General features: G+C 54.2%; 1 protein-coding gene across 1 annotated transcript; it reads left to right on the forward strand.

Annotated features, from left to right (window-relative positions):
- Positions 1 to 2057: 2057 nt before the first annotated feature.
- On the forward strand, positions 2058 to 15183 carry TNS4 (tensin 4). The gene is made up of 12 exons (XM_085310420.1): positions 2058 to 2676; positions 7361 to 7808; positions 8041 to 8471; positions 9232 to 9318; positions 9958 to 10077; positions 10420 to 10512; positions 10699 to 10776; positions 11275 to 11346; positions 12261 to 12429; positions 12978 to 13046; positions 13358 to 13384; positions 13953 to 15183. Exons 1-12 carry the CDS (start codon positions 2169 to 2171, stop codon positions 14080 to 14082), a joined length of 2232 nt encoding a protein of 743 aa, XP_085166546.1. The 5' UTR covers positions 2058 to 2168; the 3' UTR covers positions 14083 to 15183.
- The last annotated feature ends 2577 nt before the right edge of the window (positions 15184 to 17760 follow it).

Below are 17760 nucleotides of genomic sequence, written 5' to 3' on the forward strand. Positions count from 1 at the left end.
CGAAATCTTGTTAGTGTGCAAACTCTCTCTTTAACTAAGGAAGGGAAGGGGAAAATGAGGTTTGSAGGTTAATTCTGGCAGCATCAGACATGAGAAAGATCAAAAACTCAGGGCAGGAGTACAGCAGAGGAGGGAAGCTGTTGCATGCATGCTCCTGAACCCCCCGACAGTCCTGGTTCATGCATGCTGCACATTATTCCTGTACCTACTTAAATTAAAACCAGCCTTGTCTTGCGGGTGCTGACTAGAGCCAGGCAATTCTTCTCTTCAAGGAAGAATCCAGTTTTCACTCCATCTAGCTTGTATTTTTGACCAAGAGTGATTATTCTTTTTTTATTTAAAAATTCTCCTTCCATATCTTGTATCGTGTTGCACTTCTCACGATGCCGGTGCCAGTGGTGCCATGGCAAACACACGTTCCAATCTGGAAATGAGGTACAGGGAAATGCTCCCCCCGCTGAGGCTGTGCTGCAGGGCTGAGCCGTGAATCAGCCCAGAAGAGCAGCAGGTTACGTGGGCAGCGCAGACGTGGGCAGCCCTGGCTGCCCGCGGGAAAGGGGAACTTGGGTCCTAGCCCACTTCTGCATCCTTTACGTCAGCGCCCAGAAACGCTGAGGACGAGTAACTTCCAGGTGCTGGAAGTGGTGTAGCGGGCTGGGAGGATGCTGCGGCTGTGCAGGCGGAAAGCCGCTGCCGCCCTCGGTGCCCGGCCTTGGGCAGCCCTGGACGTGCGGCTCGGCGCCGTCTGCAGTGTTAGTTTCRCGCTCTGCTCGCAGCTCCCCGGTCCTCCCGAGCCCGCTCTGCTCTGGGGAGCCCCTTCCGCCGGGAGAGTCGGGGTCATACGATCCGCAGCGGGCGAAGCCAGCCTGCTTCGAAGCCTCGTCCCGCTAACAGCTCTCAGCCCCCGACGCGGCGTTAGTCACCGCGTGCCAGACATGACGTACGCGCCGGGCGAGCGCGCCTGCCCTCCGCCCACTCCGGCGCTAGAAACCGCCCGAAATCGGTGCGTCTCCTGCCTATTCCTCTGACTCAATAATTAATCAATCCGGGATAGCCAGGCAAATAAGTCAGTCACTCAAGACTGATGCAGGAAAGGACAAATATTTTAACAAGCGTGGCGCGGCGTTTGCACGTATTACGCGCAGAGGAGCGCGCAGGATACGGAGGAGCCAGCCGTGAGCCGTGGGGTCAGCTCGTCTCGGGGGGTCCGTCGGCTGCACCCCCAAGGCGGTCCCGCACCCGCGAGGGGGATCTCCAGGCAGGGGGAACCCGCCCTGACCCCCGGTGCCGCTGGGCGACGTCCTCCCCCTCCAGAGGCTCTCATGAGACCTCGCGCCCCGAGCCCCCCGCGGGAAACGGGCCTTCTGCTGCGCTTCCCTTCCTTCCTTCCCCCCCCCCCAGTGGTGAGTTAAATAATATTTTAAGTCTAAAGTGAAAGTAGAGAGTATTCAAGATTTAGCAGCAGTTGGAGTCCCCAGACAGCACCTGGCCTGGGAGCGCAGGCACATACACGGCGTCCCAGGGCTCAGCTCCCGCTGTACCAGCAAATGCAGGGCTCGGATTAAATTAACACCCACTCGCAGAGCGTTGCTCTGGCACGCAGCTCAGTCTTTCTGGCCCGCTGCAAGTCTGCCATGTGTGGCTTAGGGCTTGCTGCCTGCCTTTGCCTGTTTGGATTGCTTCCGAGAGCCAGGATCCCATTCAAAAGTTGTTAGACTGACATTTTTGTTTCATTCCTGACCAAGAAAATAGCACTGTGCAAATAAAGCAGAACATAGCTTTTAGGCCTTTGAATCCTGAGTAGCTGTTGTGGATTAATCCTCTTTGCCCTTGCCCAAATGCACGGTGACACCAGGAACAGAGGGCTGGAACTGAGTGGAAAAGAAAGTACAGAATGACTTATTTTCTTACAAGCTGAATTCCAAGTTTGCACTGCAAATCCCCTTTCTTACAGACTTTTCCGCTGAAGCCCGTTCCTGCTCTGAGCACGCCTGTATAACCGTTCCTCTCTCTGCATTCTTTAGATTCTTCTACTTGAGACACTGGATTGAAGAAAGGGTCTGAGGTCCCTGCGAGTGAAAGGTGTGCGGCAAACGTATCCTAAGGACGAAGCGGAGGAGGAGGAGATTTCCTTTGGACTCTAAACTGTCAACCCAGAAAGGAAAAATATGTCACAGGTCATACCGAACCACGTGTTGCGGGTTGGACAGACTGTATGCGTTGCATCACAGGAAGAAAGCCAGAGCTTACGTCCAGCGGGGTACCCAGACTGCTCTACGCTGCAAACGAAGTACTCCTACTACTCAGCAGATGGCTGGGCTGACCCCTCCACCATGGTGCGAGCCCAGGCACRTTTGCTTCCTAACGGAGGACTGTACAGAACCCACCCTGTGTTTGAACATGTGGCCTCCCACGCTCAAGGGAAAGGGCAGCAGGATACCTCTTTGGAGAGACCCAGTGTCGCTCGTCAGCCAATGGAGGAGGACACCACTGTGGATCCTGATGCTCATCTGATGTCTCCTACCTTGGATATATCAATAGAAAGTCTCAACCAGCTGATCCTGGAAATCGATCCAACCTTTCAGCCACTCATATGCAAGCCAGTGAAAGATGCTGTCCAACCTACTTCTCAGAGTGACCTTGTTGCAACCAAGAAACAAGATCCAGAGGCAATAGGTGAGACAAAAAATCATCCTCATTTAGCAGAGCCAGCATAGCTCATAGTAAAGACCATTTACCTTAGGAAAGTCCAAGGAGTGAGGCTGYCCTCGCACCAGCCACAGACCAGTGCATGTAGAGTGAGATCCTGTGCACTTGTGAAGGCCTGGAAGTAGGGCCTTGATGACATCCCCCTCCATCCCAGGTGAGGTTGATGTTTCACAGGGGATACTGTCTTCTCTCACATCAGTGCTTGACATAAAGGAGCAGGCGAGTAGATTATGTATCYGGGCTGATTGCCCTTCTGCCTAACTAGTGCACTTAGGTGGTCCTGGTCTGATTACTTTTGAAATGTCTCATGTCCAGCTAGCTCAGCAGGAGCCAAAAGGAACAGGGAGAACAACCTTTAATTCTTGATTGCCTGTGTGGAGAGAATGTTTCTGAAGAGAAATTACAGCTGTAGCTCTCTGAAAACTCCTAATCCAAGTTATCACCATCAATGACTAGAGACAGGCGCTGACCTCTGCATACGATGTCTGTAATGTGTTTAACCTCACAGCAGAGCCCCAATTCTATGAAAGAGCACTGGAGCCTTTCCCAGGGTCATACTTGACTTGTGGAAGCACAAGGATTTGAAGCCAGATTTCCTAAGCCCTGGGCTAAGGTACTAATTGTTACACAACCCTTGAAATTTAAATGTTCACAATGATTTTGCAAGGGAAATTCCTTTTGCAGGGCTTGTACACTCCTCCAGCAGCATACCTGGCATACACAACGCTGGACATCATCAGGACATACGAACCCCTCTTTCTGCTCTCATCCCTGGGTGTCTTACGTGAACCCTCTGCAACACCTCACTGTCATCTCTGCAATCCAGAGCTGTGCTACATGTGCTGCTTCTGGCCCAAGCTTTTCTTGCCTACCGCTCTTCCACAGTGTGTTAGCTGGCCAATGCGTTATGCACAAACACAAAGCAGACTGTGTGTTGCATGTTGTAGCACATCTTCTGGTACACCAGCTACTGGAAAATAGATCTCTGATGTGAGTAGTTGCCTAAAGATTCAGGTTCAGTGCTTCTGAAAATCCTTATTGCCTATCTGCATCTTCAGATACCAAAATACCTTGAAAATCTGTCCCCAGACCTCGTTCCAGAGGAGAGTCAAATGACAGGATATTAAAAGCACGAAACAAATTCTGTTCTGTTCTCCCTGTGCTCTCATGAAAGCTTCTACATGAGGAATGTGGGGTTGGAGGAGGACATGGTGTACATCTTAAAGTGCACTGAGCACTGGCAGGTGTGAATTTACTGATGCAGGAACAGGGAAGCAGATAAGCAGGAGCTGGGGAGTGTGGAGGTCACAGTAGTGTGAGCACGCAGCTGGACTTGGGCATTTCTGGAGCAAGCTGTGTACGTGCGTCCAGCTTCCCCGAGACAGAAGGGGGTGGCCTTGCAGATAAAGTGCTGTGACAAAGTACAAGTTCAACTCCTTGCTCCTTAYGCTGGGTTTTAGAGACATTTAGATGCCCCTCTTCTAGGCATCACACTCAAAGGCTGGATGATTTTGAAAATCTGGCTCCAAGTGTGGAACTGAACATCTGGAAATCTGGCCCTGGATTCAATGGGAAAAGTCTCACTTCAGCTTTCAGTGTCTTTTAACCTCTCTTCTCTTTTCCATAAAACTTCTACTGCTGTACTCCAGCCTGAAGAGCTTYGGGGGGAGGCACGCACTTCACTCAGGTTTTCTTGCTGCACCCAGACAGTCTCTGTCTACACTGCTGTTCCCACTGGTGCTGTCGCTCCAGCTGCCACCATAGATCTGCTTCATGAAGGCTCCCTGCCTCAATTTCCTCCTCTGGGCAGTACAGGGAAGGACTCTACAATTCCCCATTGCACCTTSTGAATAATTTCTATGCCTTTCCTTTCTGCCTAAGGTGTGAAGATGCAAGTCTGTGAGGAACTGAAACCAGAGACAGCTACTTTGTGTGTGTGTATGTGTGTATCTGTATGTATTTATGTGTGTATATGTTTATTTGCCACCCCATCCCATGTTGGTTCGAATCCACTGTCCTTTAGTGAATTACTTTAAAGAAAAGAGACAGGAGGAGCTGATGGGAGAGTTCCCTGCAAAATGGCCAGCTGATGTGAAAGCTGGTAGGAGACGGATGGTGCCCAAGGAGTACCTGAGAGGGGTTTTGTTCTTGTCTAGTGGAAAGCATGCTGAGGGCTTTTAAATTTTCCATCAAGGGAGAGTTTGCACACTAGATGCTGTAGTAATACAAGACAAATTACCCCTGGTGCTAATCGTTCTTTAAGAACAGGAGACCAGTCCTCTCAGCTTGCGTGAGAGTCAGACTTAGTATTTGTGGGACTTTTGCCACTCCTTGATGTTGAAAGAATTGCCAAGATCCTGAGCAAATATGTAAGACTTAACCACATCTGATAAGCAAAAGCCTCAGCTGGAGGCAAAGGGCCTTGTTAGCCCAGTACATAGATACTTTGCAGTTATTTCTATAAAGGAAAATTAAAAGACACATTTCTTTTCCCCTTTTGAGGGGGCCATTGACAAAAAGTATCYGGCCAAGATTTTGTTACGAGGGCTTTGCACCCTGATACCAGAACTACGTGGTCCAGGAGCCTGTCCAAGAACCGGCTTTGAAGGATCTACTGCTGGCTTTCAACGGCAATAAGGGTGTGGGACAGGGAAGGCTGCAACTCTGATTCGTTCCCAATGCACAGTCCAGCTGCGTCCCCACTGGAGACCACCAATTCTGGCTTAACTGGGTTCCTCAGCTGCTGTCAGCTGGCCGTGCCGATTCAGTCCTGCGCTTAGGTTGGCTTGGAGAAGTGGCTCAAAGAGTAACTTTTGTACAGGCTTTTGCTTTTCCTAGTCATCAAACTTATGCCCCAGAGGTCTGGTTGTTCCTTATAACAAACAGTGATTGCAGCGCTTGGCAATGAGCGGTTAGCTGCTCTCCCCGGGCTGGATACTCTTAACTRTAGGTTCTAGGGCAGGGTTTAGGTATATAAAATAAACTGCAAAGAAACTCAAGATTTTTAAGATCATTTTTAATTGCTACAGCAAAAAAGTTTTCCCTCTCCAACAAACCTTTAAGAATGAGAGCAAGAAACCTTCATGAACTTCATGGCAGAACAGGAGCTGAAAAAAAAAGCTGAACATGTTCAGGCTAGAAATAAGGTGCACAATTTTAGCAGTGAAGGTGATTAACCACTGGAACAACTTCCCTGGGGAGGAGGTGAATTTGCCATTGCTGCAAGTCCTTAAATCAAAGCTGAGAGTCTCTTTCTAAAAGGCACCTTGTAGCTCAGTAAGAATTTATGGCTTTGTTCAAGGTGAAAATCCCTTTGCAGGGAAGCCAGAACCAATCATTAGATTTCCCTCTTGGCTTAAAATCAGTGAGCCTGAGCCCAGCCTCCAGAGCTCTGGTTTAGACCTGAGTCCTTTGAACCTAGCGTGTCTGTGGGAGACAAACAGCCGCTTTCTGGAGGAGGGTCCCAGTGTTAGGGTTGATACTGTGGCYTGTAGCTTCGTCTAGCTCGTCTCCTTTCCACTGTACGCGCCCTTTGCAGCGACAGAGGCGTCCAAAGCCCCGTGCGGCAGGCGGGGAGCGTTGRCCACTCTGCCTGCAGCTTGGCCCCGGGGAATCGGGCGCAGCGGGGCTCTGCGAACGTGGCCGGCTCCGCAGAGCTGGTGCATCCTGCGGCTGGCGTGCAGCAGACACGAGCCAGGCCCTCGTGTGCTGCCTGTGAGCTTTCCCTGAAGGTCTGGCAGCAAGCCGTGCCCCATGCTCCATCCAACGCGTTACCTGCTAACGGGGCCTAGGAGGTGCAGTGCCTGCCCCGAGCATGCTTGGAGGAAACGCACGACAGAACGTGGGCACAGAAACTGCCTGGGAATTGATTCTGCTGCTGAAGGGACTCCGCAGGCGGGAACAGGGGGAGGGAGAGGGCCGTGCCCTCGCTGTTGGCACACGTGGTCCCTTACCTGGTAGCCCAAGCCCCGTGATTGCCCTAGTTCCATRTGACTCCCCGGCACCATCAGCTCCAAGGCCACGGCGCAGATGTCCAGCCGTGCCTGGGGCCAGGTGACGTTCCTGCTGCGCTCATCCACCCAGCGAGCCTTAAATGGGTGTGCAGGGACTTGCGTTTCCCCCAGGAAGCGCCGGCTGCCTTGGGCATCCTCTSAGTCTGATGTAATCCCTCGAGGGAGCAGCCAGATGTTTTTCTCTTGAGTCAGGTACAAGCAGAGCTGCTGCTGGAGGAAACACCCGCCGCTTGCTGCAGGTCTCGGCAAGCGCCAGCTGTGTAATCCTTGCAAGGGGGCTCTGTGCAGTCAGATACGCCCGTACGTAACCCGTTCTCCCGCAGTGCCTGCCAGCGCTTGGGTGGGTCGCAGTGACTTGGCACCAGTGAAGAAATCAGCCCTTTTAGGGGCGTAATGAAAGCCCAGCGTTGCGCCSTGTCGGTCTCTCCCGCAAAGCCGGGCGATCCTCGCCGGGAAAGGCAGCCCTGCAGCTGCGCACAGCGCTGGGCGAGTGGCACCCCCCGCCCTCCCCGCGGGGGCTGGAAACTGGAGCCAAAATTAATAACAAGAAGAATAGAGACGTGTATCCCCCACGGAGCTTAGCTAACGAACCTGACTCACACGCTGAATCGCTAACAACCTCCTGTTTCTTCCTCCAGACATCAAATACATAGAGATGGTGCCTGCTAGAGCCAAGTGTCCCGAGCTGCTGCAGGGCTCCCCAAGCCCGTCCAGCACGCCGTTCTCGATGTCCCCCCAGGGCAACGGCTTCCTGCCCCAAAAAGGGGGACTCAGAGGCAACTGCAGCACGAACGGCAGCGTGGTCTTCTCGAGCTCCCCGGGGCCTGAGAGCCCCCGGGCAGGTGCCCTGGGCTGCGCTGYCTCCCAGGCCTGCAGCAAAGCCTCGGAGTGCATCGCCATCCCCCAGCGGTGCGCTGCTGGACAGAAGGACAGCATCTCCTACGGCCCAAGCGCTCTCCTCGGCACGTCACCGGGCCTGGACAATTTGCTGAAGCCTTTGCAGGTTGTGAGGGCGCAGCAAAGGACCAGCGGGATCTCCCTGCTGTCCACCAGTCCTGGGTCAGACACCAGTTACGTCCTTGGAAGGTAAATGCAGCCTTGTGTCTCTGCCTGGGGCTGGTGATGGGAGACGAAAGGGGCACGGGACAGCCATCCCYAGTCCTGTTGTCCAGGACCCCCCTCCTCCTCGGGGTGGGAGTTAATATCTAAGCAGGGCTGAGCTCTCCTTGTAGTTACAGTSTCTGGGGTGGTCTGTGCATTACGTCCTGACTAAACAGCTCCTGCCAATTGCCTTCTACTCTGTGTCTTCCTCTTGCAGCAGCACCCACTCGCTCCACAACGATGATTCAGATGCTCACCCTGCTGCTGGCCGCTCAGCTGACTGCCCATCCCCTGCGGGATCCCTTGGCAGCCCCTACCCATCTTCCCCAAGTGTCAAATCTCACACTGGAGAAGCTTTTGGCCTGGGCTCCCTCCAGCCAAGGTCAACCTGCTCCACCAAAGCCAGTATGTCCCCATCCCAGAAGGGCCAGGCCAGCAGCTGCCCCCCTTCCATCCTCAACTSCACAGCTGACATCCCAGTACTGCTGGTAAACGGGTGCCTGGAGCGAGGAGACGCATCTCCTCGGCTGACCAGAGGTCCTGCAGCCTCAGTGAAGCAGAGCCCTCCTCCCAGCTGCAGTCCGTCCCTTGGGCTCAGCGGCTTGAACAACGCGCTGTCTGCACCAGTGCTCTCCTGTGCCTCCGACAGTAAGTCATCTCCCTGCCGCGGGGCAGTTTTCAAGGGCAGAGGAACACTGCATCAACCATGATGTTTCCCCTATCAAGATTCTAGGGCACATGTTCAACAGACGGAAATGTCCTGGTGCAGGTGAAGGAGGTGCAGATATGCTCATTTATAGACACTGAAAACAAGGACCATGATGTTGTCATTTCATACTTTTGGGGGGACTCAGAACATGTGGGGAGGAGGGGTTAGGGATCCAGTTTGCTCTGGAGGACGTCGAAAGATATCCAAAGTTTATAAGGTCCTCCATTCAAGAGCAAACAACAGGGCTATTGTTCGCTGGAGGAGATTAGCAGAGGCAGCTGTCAGGGCAGAGTGTTTTAATTGGGATTCTCATGGGAAAAGGAGGAGGGCTGTAGCAGGTCAGATCCTCAGCTGGTGTAAATCACCATGGTCCAGTGGACTTCTGTAGGGTTGGGCAGACTGGTGCTGCCAGGGGACTTCGTGTGCTGCCTCTCAGCTCTGTCACAGCATGCCAAGAAAGATAATTATGTGTAGAATGAATTATTCTGAGTAGCAGGGAGGAAGCTCTGATCAAAAGGATTGAAAAAATACTTCAGTCCTGGCCAGCTTGAAAAAGAAACATATTTTAGGGCTCTGTTCTCCTCASTGATGTCTACTGAAAAGGTCTTTAGGGTTTACATCCCTGACACACCACCTCTGCTTCTCTGTGAAGAGGATGCGTATTGCTTGCTCTGCTTGAGGGAGTTACATCTCTTGTAGGTCCCCCCAGAGATGGGCAACCAACCATGAAGTTTGTAATGGACACATCGAAATACTGGTTCAAGCCAAGCATAACCAGGGAACAAGGTAACACAAGTGTCTTTGCTGGCATAATCCCATATTAAACTTGCTCTCTGCAAGTTGGCAGGAATACTGGCTATTCCTCAGAGTGGTATTTGCTTCTATGCAGTAGATCAGTTCAGCTCCTACCCATGCTGAGGTCTTCAAGTGACGTGATGATGGCAATGAAAAACATGCTGGGAGATTCGATCACTATTCAGGATGGAAGGCTTAGAGATGCAAGCTGTGCCATGACTAGATCCTCCCGGTCCAGGAAAGCTTGGCCTGCTTTTGTAACTGTGGCATTAATCAACACAGCTCTGAAAGGGGCTGAATCTATTCTGCAGATCCCAGAGTCTAAGTCCCTGAGCCCCTGCGGATAGGTGACCCGCAGGGGTGAGCCAGGGCCCCTGAGACAGAAAGTACCTTTCCTGCTAGAGCCACACTTGCAGGCAGCAGGCTACTAGCCGCTGCAGAGCTGCCCAGGGCTGTGGCACTGCGGTCTGTACCTGCACGAGGACGTCTCAGTGCTCAGCAGACTCTCCTGGTTATTTCTTGCTGCTGCCAAGGAATGGCTCCCAGCGAGAGCATCGGCAGGATGCTAAGTGCAAGGAGGGGAGGTTCCACCTGTTTTGCTTGGCTCAGTCTCTGCCTGTGCTTTGACAGCTATCCAGCTGCTGAAGGACAAGGAGCCAGGCACGTTCATTGTGCGAGACAGCACGTCGTACCGGGGGTCTTTCGGACTGGCAATGAAGGTTCTTGTCTCTCCATCCGGCAGCCAGACAGGTACAGGGATTCGCCCACACAGGTGGTGTTCTGCTTCAGGGTGTTCAGTGAAACTGGCCGAACCGTGCGGTGTGTAAACGAGCCAAAAAGCAGCAGGACGCTTGTTCTGTGGAAGAGGCTGGAGCTGGGATCTGTGCATGCCCTCTCGCCCCCGCGCAGGGAGCCCTGCACTGCTCCTGCCACGAAGAGCACCGGCTCCGGYGGAAGCCGGGGGGCAGCAGCACTGTGCACGGCCCCTGCCCCGGCCGCCTGCCGCAGTGACCCCGGGGYGGGAAGCAGAGGGCAGGGGAGAAACAACTGCACCCGTGCTGGTGCCCATGCCCTCTTCAATCTTGCTTGAAGGCGACGACAGCAGCGACCTCGTCCGGCACTTCCTCATTGAGTCGTCTGCCAAAGGGGTGCACYTGAAAGGAGCCAGCGAGGAGCTGTATTTTGGTAAGGACGATGCCACCCCCGGGAGCAGCCCTGGCAGTTTTGTGAGGGTCTTTCAAAGCCCCCAAAGCACCAGCCAGGACCCGAGCCCCTTCGCAGCCTCGCAGTGAGCCTGCTATGCACACGCTGGCTCGGGTGGGAGATTCCAGGCCCCGGGGCCCTTGCTGACCACACGGTTCTGTGTTGCAGGCAGCCTCTCCGCCTTTGTGTATCAGCACGCCATCACACCGCTGGCACTGCCCTGCAAGCTCAGCATCCCCACCCGAGGTAGGTGCCGGAAGCGGGAGGTCAGCGGAAAGGGACCACAGGCAGGAGAGATGCTCCAAGTGTCTGGGGCCAGCCTGCGCGCCTGGGGAAACGGCAGAGCGCAGGGTGACCTGTTAGCAGCGTGTGGTCGGGCAGTGGGGAGAGGGCTGAACAGCTCAGGTGCCCCATGGGAAGGGCCAGCAGAAATGTGGCTGATTGCTCTGGCCCTAACAGAGCAGGGAACCGCAGGTCTTGACTTGAGTATGAGACAGTGATGACTTGCTTTTGCTGGGGCTGGAGGGTGGTCAACCATGTACAACAGGGAGGAAGGGCTGCTGAGTGGGCAGGGAGAGGAGGAATGGGGAAATCAGAGATGAACGGCACTGGGAGAGCCATGGAAAAAGGGGATAGAGGACAATTAAATTAGTTGCTACTCTGAAAGCCTGCAATTAATCCTAGCCCTGATGTGAAAAGGAATTTCACCATGGACATCAGTGCTTCTGTTTGTTGTTTGTGCAGACCTTGCCGATGGAGAAAATAGCCCTGACTGTGCTCCAGAATCAGCAGTGGCCCTGCTGAAGAAAACTGCTGGTGAGAAAAGGATTGGGGTCTTTTGACCAWGGAACAGTTGAATTGCCCCTAGCTAGAGCTTCAGGCTTGAAAAGATAGTTCTTGAGTTCCCAAGCCTGACAAAAGACCCTAAACTTTTCTGATTCTCARTGTCCCCTGATTTTTTAAGCCGCTCCTAATTTTGTCTAGCTGATGGGTTTTGAATATCTGGAGTTTCTAGGACAGGATAGTGCTCTCTGGAGCTCTTTAAAGCCACTGCTTCGTTATTCTGCTGAGGGACGTTATGGGAGATGCTTAGGTTCCAAAGAAGGCCTTTGCTTCACTTCTGCACCCTGGTGTCCAGAGCCCGTCCATGTTCAGCAGTGGGTGGGCTTCAGGTGAGAACAGACAGCGACAGGGAGGAGACAGCGTTGACTCGGTCACGGTGTAGTCGTGGGAATCAGAAACCGCTTTGTTTTGCTGGAAATTCTGAAAAAATAAGTTGGCAAGCTCAAAAGTTTAGTTTGACCCAGAACAATACTTTAAACATTTCAATCAGCCTGAAATGTCATGTTTTCGGTTGGGCTTGAGCAGTTAGTCAGCTTGGGGTATTTCTGCTTTTCATTAAAGGAAATATGTAGTAAACAGAAAAAAAAAGACAAATGTGACATTTAGAAACCGGAAATTAAATACTTCRACTTTTAAAACAATCAGTGCAAAGAATTAAAGTAAACCAAAATAAATTTTTGAAATATGTCTGAGTCACCAAATCTTTAATTTGCATCTGACCCCCCAAAATGTGTCTAGTTCTGCATGATGATGCCTGGGACCTGGTTCTGGACTCAACACTTCTGTGCTAGGTGCTGTACATATTCGGAACAGAGAGATGCTGGAGTAACGTCCAGGGGGTTGTGGGCGCCTGTGCTGCTAACCTTGGCTCTGTGTTGTCCTTCCAGTGTGCAACGTCTTGTACCTTAACTCGGTGAACGTGGAGACGCTCACAGGAGCCCCGGCCATCCAGAAAGCCATCTCCTCCACCTTCGAGCTGGAGACCCTGCCCACACCCACCCTCGTGCACTTCAAAGCGACCGAGCAGGGAATCACACTGACGGACATCCAGAGAAAGTACGAGCGGCAGCAGGGGCGCGTCGCGCTGCCCTGCGGTGCKCTGCGTCTGACGCCGCAGCCAAGGGCTCACTGAGGGCAGGATCCTGGTGGGAGGGAACAGGAGGAAGGTCAATGTCTTATGAAAATGCAGCTCATTCTTGAATCCTCAGATCTGAGCACAGCTTTCTTCCTGCCTGTTATTCTGCCCACTTGCTATTTTAGAGCCTATCAGAAAAAACTGGCCTGCTAGGACAAATCCATGTTGTAATCCGGGGATGGACTTGACCCCTTATTTTTACAGCACAGGGCATGATTCTGCTTTAAGTGAAGYTAATGGCAACATTTCAATGGTCTTGCAGCAGTGGGAAGTAGGACGAGGCTGAACGCAAGAACCGCGCGCGGTTTGCCAGCGGTCAGCTCCGAGCCAGCCCTCGGGAGCAGGGCCTCCGCACCTCCCCTTTCGCAGCAGCCAGGAGTACTCGGAACAACCTTGCAAATGTCTCGTTCTCCCACCAGCCCTATCCAGGCACTTTCTAACGCTGCCTTCTCCTCCTCTCTCCTGACAGGGTGTTTTTCAGACGACACTATCCCTTGGCTGCCATCAGGTTCTGTGGGATGGATCCTGAAAACAGAAAGTGAGTTAACTGCTCTGTGGGTTGAGACCATTTACGCTAGTAAAAGCCGTTGTGGAGTAGTGCTCGTTCTGCCGTGGTTCCCCGCAGGGCCTCAGTGCATCTCTGCGCCAGGGAGAGCAGGGTGATTCCCATGGAGCTGAGCTAGGATGTGCTGCTCCGATCCCCTGCACTGCTTAAATTCCCAGACAGCAAGATGTGCAATCCCCCACCTCGGGCAGGGTTTCAGGCTAAATATAAACCTTGACTTTGCAGCTACCTGAATGAGTTAAATATCACTCTTCTCAACAAATCCAATTCTGTTCTTCTTTCAGGTGGCAGAAGTACTGCAGGGCTTCAAGGTAAGACTCGCACGAGGACCTCCTGTAACATAAGCATGACGATGAAAAGCTGGGGGGGGATGGCTGCTCTGATTCAGCCTTGACTCTTGAGAAGGGTGCGTTGCAAAGAGGCAACAAAGAACTGGAGCTTGGAAATGAATAGGAGATGCAATAAGCATTAGCATGGTGGCTGGAAGAGTTGTGGAACAAATGAGTGAAGCTTTACGGAGTCCTTGCTCTGAAGGGTTAGATGCGAGGCTGAGATAATGCCCAACGTTCTCTGCGTCCCCTTAAGTGGAAAGTACCCATCCAAATCCTTAAACTTTCCCAGAGTTACTTGTTTGCTCTGGACGCAGGAAGTGAGCTGATATCTGGCTCTACCTTGCGTTCAAGAAACTTTTTACAGTTGGGAAGGCCTTGCCAGAAATACTTTTCCCAATTGTTTTCCTTCCAAGTAAACGTGATTAGGGAACAGGCCAAGGCAGAATTGTTGGAGCTGGGATTTTGCTTTGTGGCCGGGGCTAGTTTAAGCATATTCCTTTGGATTCCTGAATGGGAACTAAGTAAGACTCTCTCTTCTTTTTCAAAGAATCTTTGGGTTTGTGGCCAAAAGCCAAACCGATTYGGAGAACCTCTGTCACCTGTTTGCAGAGTACGACACTGTGCAGCCAGCGTCTCTTGTGATCGACTTTGTCAGCAAGCTTCTGCCAGGCCCGTAGAGGACGTAAACCCTGGGACAGCTCARGGCTGGCAGCTGCCCACATACTGCTGAGACGGTTCCTCATTTTCTACTGCTTTTGGGTTGCATTTTGGCAACAGCTCGTATTTATATTTTTTTGTTACATACTGTCGTGTCAAGAGTTTCAGTTAAAGATTTTATATTCACTGCTCGGTTCTTGGAAGCCTCTGGTGGGATCAGATGTTCTTTCAAGGCCTCCATGAGGAATCATATGGAAGCATTCACTATGATGGCAAATGCATCAGGATCCCAACCCGCGGAAAGCTGTGCCTGGCTTGGGAGTAACCGCGTGTGAGAGAAAGCTGGGCTTGCCTTACGAAACTGCTGGCTCGCTCACCTGGCACGCACGGGTTTATTTTCTCCATGGAGGACTGAAATAACAGAAGATTCCTACCAGTAATGGGGGATGCCTTGACTCTGGGTGTCCAGTCTGAGGTACTTTGGGGGGAGCTGAGCTCCCACCTGCAGAGAATCAGCATTAGTGCCCCCCTCTCTCCCAATGGCGAGGGAGGGAAGGTCTGTTAGAGACAGGGAGATGACCCTCTCTCTGCCTTGAAGACAGACCTGTATCACAAGGCAGTTTTGCAAATCAAAGCGTATAAAAATCACTAGACCCTGCTGAAGAATCCTGCTTTCCTAAAAGAGCAAGAAACATCAAAAAGGCAGAAATGTCAGAWCAGCGTATTTTTGCCAGGTGCTGGTAAATTCTCTTGCCCTTTTTTGCAAAGCAGGGTTACAAACTAGCTCAACCTATATGCATTGTGATAAGCTGAGAAGTAAATGTTGACATTTTCATGACAGTAAAACACTGGGTTTTTGGATGTGACTTCCATGAATTTGGGCCAGATCCTCAGATGACGTAAATTGGCGTAGCCTCGTGGAAGTCAGTGCTGCTGTGATTTACACCAGCTGAAGATCTAGCTCTTGCTGCAATGTCAGAGTGGAGTAGAGCTGCTCTGAATCTAACACATAATCTCTTCTCCCACTTGCTTAACGTGTACCACTGTATTGTTTTAATTTGGGGCTGTGTGCTAAGAAACCCTGCTTAAGGGTATTTTCAATAAAACCAGCGGATCATTTATCTCACCACAAACACGGAGATTTTAGCAAYTGAAATATGCTACTTCGCTCTCTTAAACTGCCAAGTGTATGTATGCAGTGAACATAAGGAAAAAGTCACCATCCTCCAGCAAGACTTTGAAACGGCGTCCAAATGAAACAGCTCTTTGGCAACGAGGAAAAYAACTCTGTGAGTTACTGAGACCTGCTGTACCGGCGAGGGGGGAGCAGCCGGCTGCAGTAAGAGAAACTAAAGGTTTTGTCAGGCTCGGGTCTGCGTGCGTGCGATGCCCGAGGCGCGAGGGAGGCGCCGCCTGSGAGAGCGGCGTCGGGAGGCGGCAGCGGGGCCAGCTCGGCCCCGAGCTCGCCGCAGCCCCGCGGCCCGGGCAGCGGGCTCCTTCTCGGAACTGCGGCTCCGTACGTGCCGCGTCTCCGCGGCGCGCCGGCGGAGGCACGCAAGGCTGGAAGCGGGTGCGGGGCCCGTCCGCGGTGGCCCCCGGGGGAGAGGTGCCACGCCGGCAAACCCGGAGCCGCGGAAAGCCGCGATTGCTGCTCGGCCCCGCTCAGCTCCGCTCAGCCCCTGCTCTTGCCCCGCGCAGCCGTGGGCTCGCGCGTCCCTCGGCTGCTCCGGATCCGGCCCCCTTCCTGCGGAGACGCCGGCGTCCTTGAGGAACGGCTCCCCTGGCGCTGCCCGGGGACCGCGGCACCCCGCGCCCGGGCCTCGGGCGCGCAGGATGGGACCCGGTGCAGTGCGGGCYGCGGCCAGCAAGGGGCCCCAGCAAGACACCGTCCCTCCGTCCATCCTGCCCGTCGGCGGGGAGCCGTGAGTAAGGGCAGAGCTGCCGGCTCTTGCAGAGCTGTTTTCATTAAACACTTAACTACTCCCGTGGCTGCTCGCAGCCTGCAGGATCCCGGCGCCCGGGACGCGGCGCTCGCTTACACAGCCCGCGCGCGAGCCCCGCTGCASTTCCCCGCCTGTACGACAGCGGTGCTTCACGCAGCCGGCTATCGGCGCGGCGCGAACACGAACACCCGCGCGCTTTGGCCCCGAGCGGCAGCGCGGCCCCCGGCACGCGCGTCTCCCCTCGCACGCTTGCGAAATCCGCCTCCCTTTTGCAAGACTCCCAACAGCAGGAGAAGCAGGGTTTGTTTGTTTTCTGGGTAACGGGGGCAATGGTTGCTTTTCCCAGTTCAAACCTAGAAGATTTTGGAACGGGGAACCGGCCCGGCTCCAAACTCCRTCGTCGGCACTTGGAATTTTCAGTTCATTGAAAGCCCTTTTCCCGTGAAACGTAGCTGAAACATCGCTCTGGGATAGTTCAGCCAAAACCACCTGATTCAGGAAAAAAACAAGCAATTCTCTGAGCTCCGTGATTTCCAAAGTCTGTCCCAGGCTTCCTGGAAGCGCAGCCCTCGKCTGGGCTTTTTGGGTCCGGTTCCAGCCGTTTGATAACAAATCCGGGTCCCGTACGGGCTGCGTTTCCCGGGGGTTCGGTGCGAGGAGCCTCTGCGGCGGCGGCCGGGCGATGCCCTGCGGCGGCGGCTCGGCATCGGGACGCAGCCACCAACAGGCAAGATCCCGAAAGCCGGAGCGCCCGCCGGCGCGGAGGGGCGCCGCGGCCGGAGCCGGCAGGGCTCGGCGCGCGGGGCGGCACTTGCAAACGAAGACAACGCTTCTGCTTTTTAACAGAAGTCCAAGTGTTCCCAGCCGCGACGTTTTCCTTTCCGCTCTCTAATTGCTTGAAAGGAGTTTGGAAACGCAAGGAAAGCAACCCGCCGCGGAGGGGGGCCGGAGCCGCGGCGTGCAGGGCCGGCTCCCGGCGCAGGGGAGCAGGGAGCCGGTTCAGCTTGGGGGGGGACCAGGCAGCATGCTGCTTTGGGGGGAAAGTTTTGTTTTGTTTTGTTTTGTTTCCCAGCAKTTTGGCTGAGGCCGAGGATGCAGAGCCAGGGCTGAAGGGGCTCAGCCTGCCCCGGGGGGCCGCCGGAGCTGCAGGAAGGCCGGTGCTCCGGCCCRCCCACGTGCACGCACGCGCGTGCAAGGCGCTTCGCTAAGGGGCTCCCGAGCCCGGGCACCCCCGCAGCAGCCCGGGCTGGGGCCGGCGGCAGAGCCCGCGCTCGCCGGCCAGCCGGGCGCCGGGCCGGGCTCCAGCAGAGCTGGCGTCGTCCCGGGGCCGACTGCCGATGCGCCGTGCCAGCAAATTACAGCGCTTGTCTACATTGGCTGCAGCCGCCCGCCCCCGGGCCCGTCTGCTCCACAGCGTTTGCACAGCCCCAAGCACCTCCAGGCCGCTGCGCTCCGGCCTCGTGCTGCACCACTGGCCCCGGGGAGCCGCACCGCGCAGCAGCGTGCACCTCCAGCCCCCGTGCAGCGGTGTGCACCGCCGGCCTCCAGCACTTCCCAAGTGCCCGCAGCTCCCACCGCTGCCACCACGACCTCGGCTGCAGCGAGGCAGCCTGAAAAAGAAGCTGCCGAATGTCTTTGCCGGCAGCTGACAGCGCCCGTCAGGGCAGCGAAGCCCCAGGGCACCGTCGCTCGTCCTCTGCTCTGGATATTTTCTTTAAAGTGACGCAAAGATAAAATACGCTCGATAGAAACATA

The sequence above is a fragment of the Rhea americana genome, unplaced genomic scaffold (assembly GCF_003343005.1).
Source record: "Rhea americana isolate MKP2758 unplaced genomic scaffold, rheAme1 scaffold_319, whole genome shotgun sequence".
In the NCBI taxonomy this organism is placed as follows: Eukaryota; Metazoa; Chordata; class Aves; order Rheiformes; family Rheidae; genus Rhea; species Rhea americana.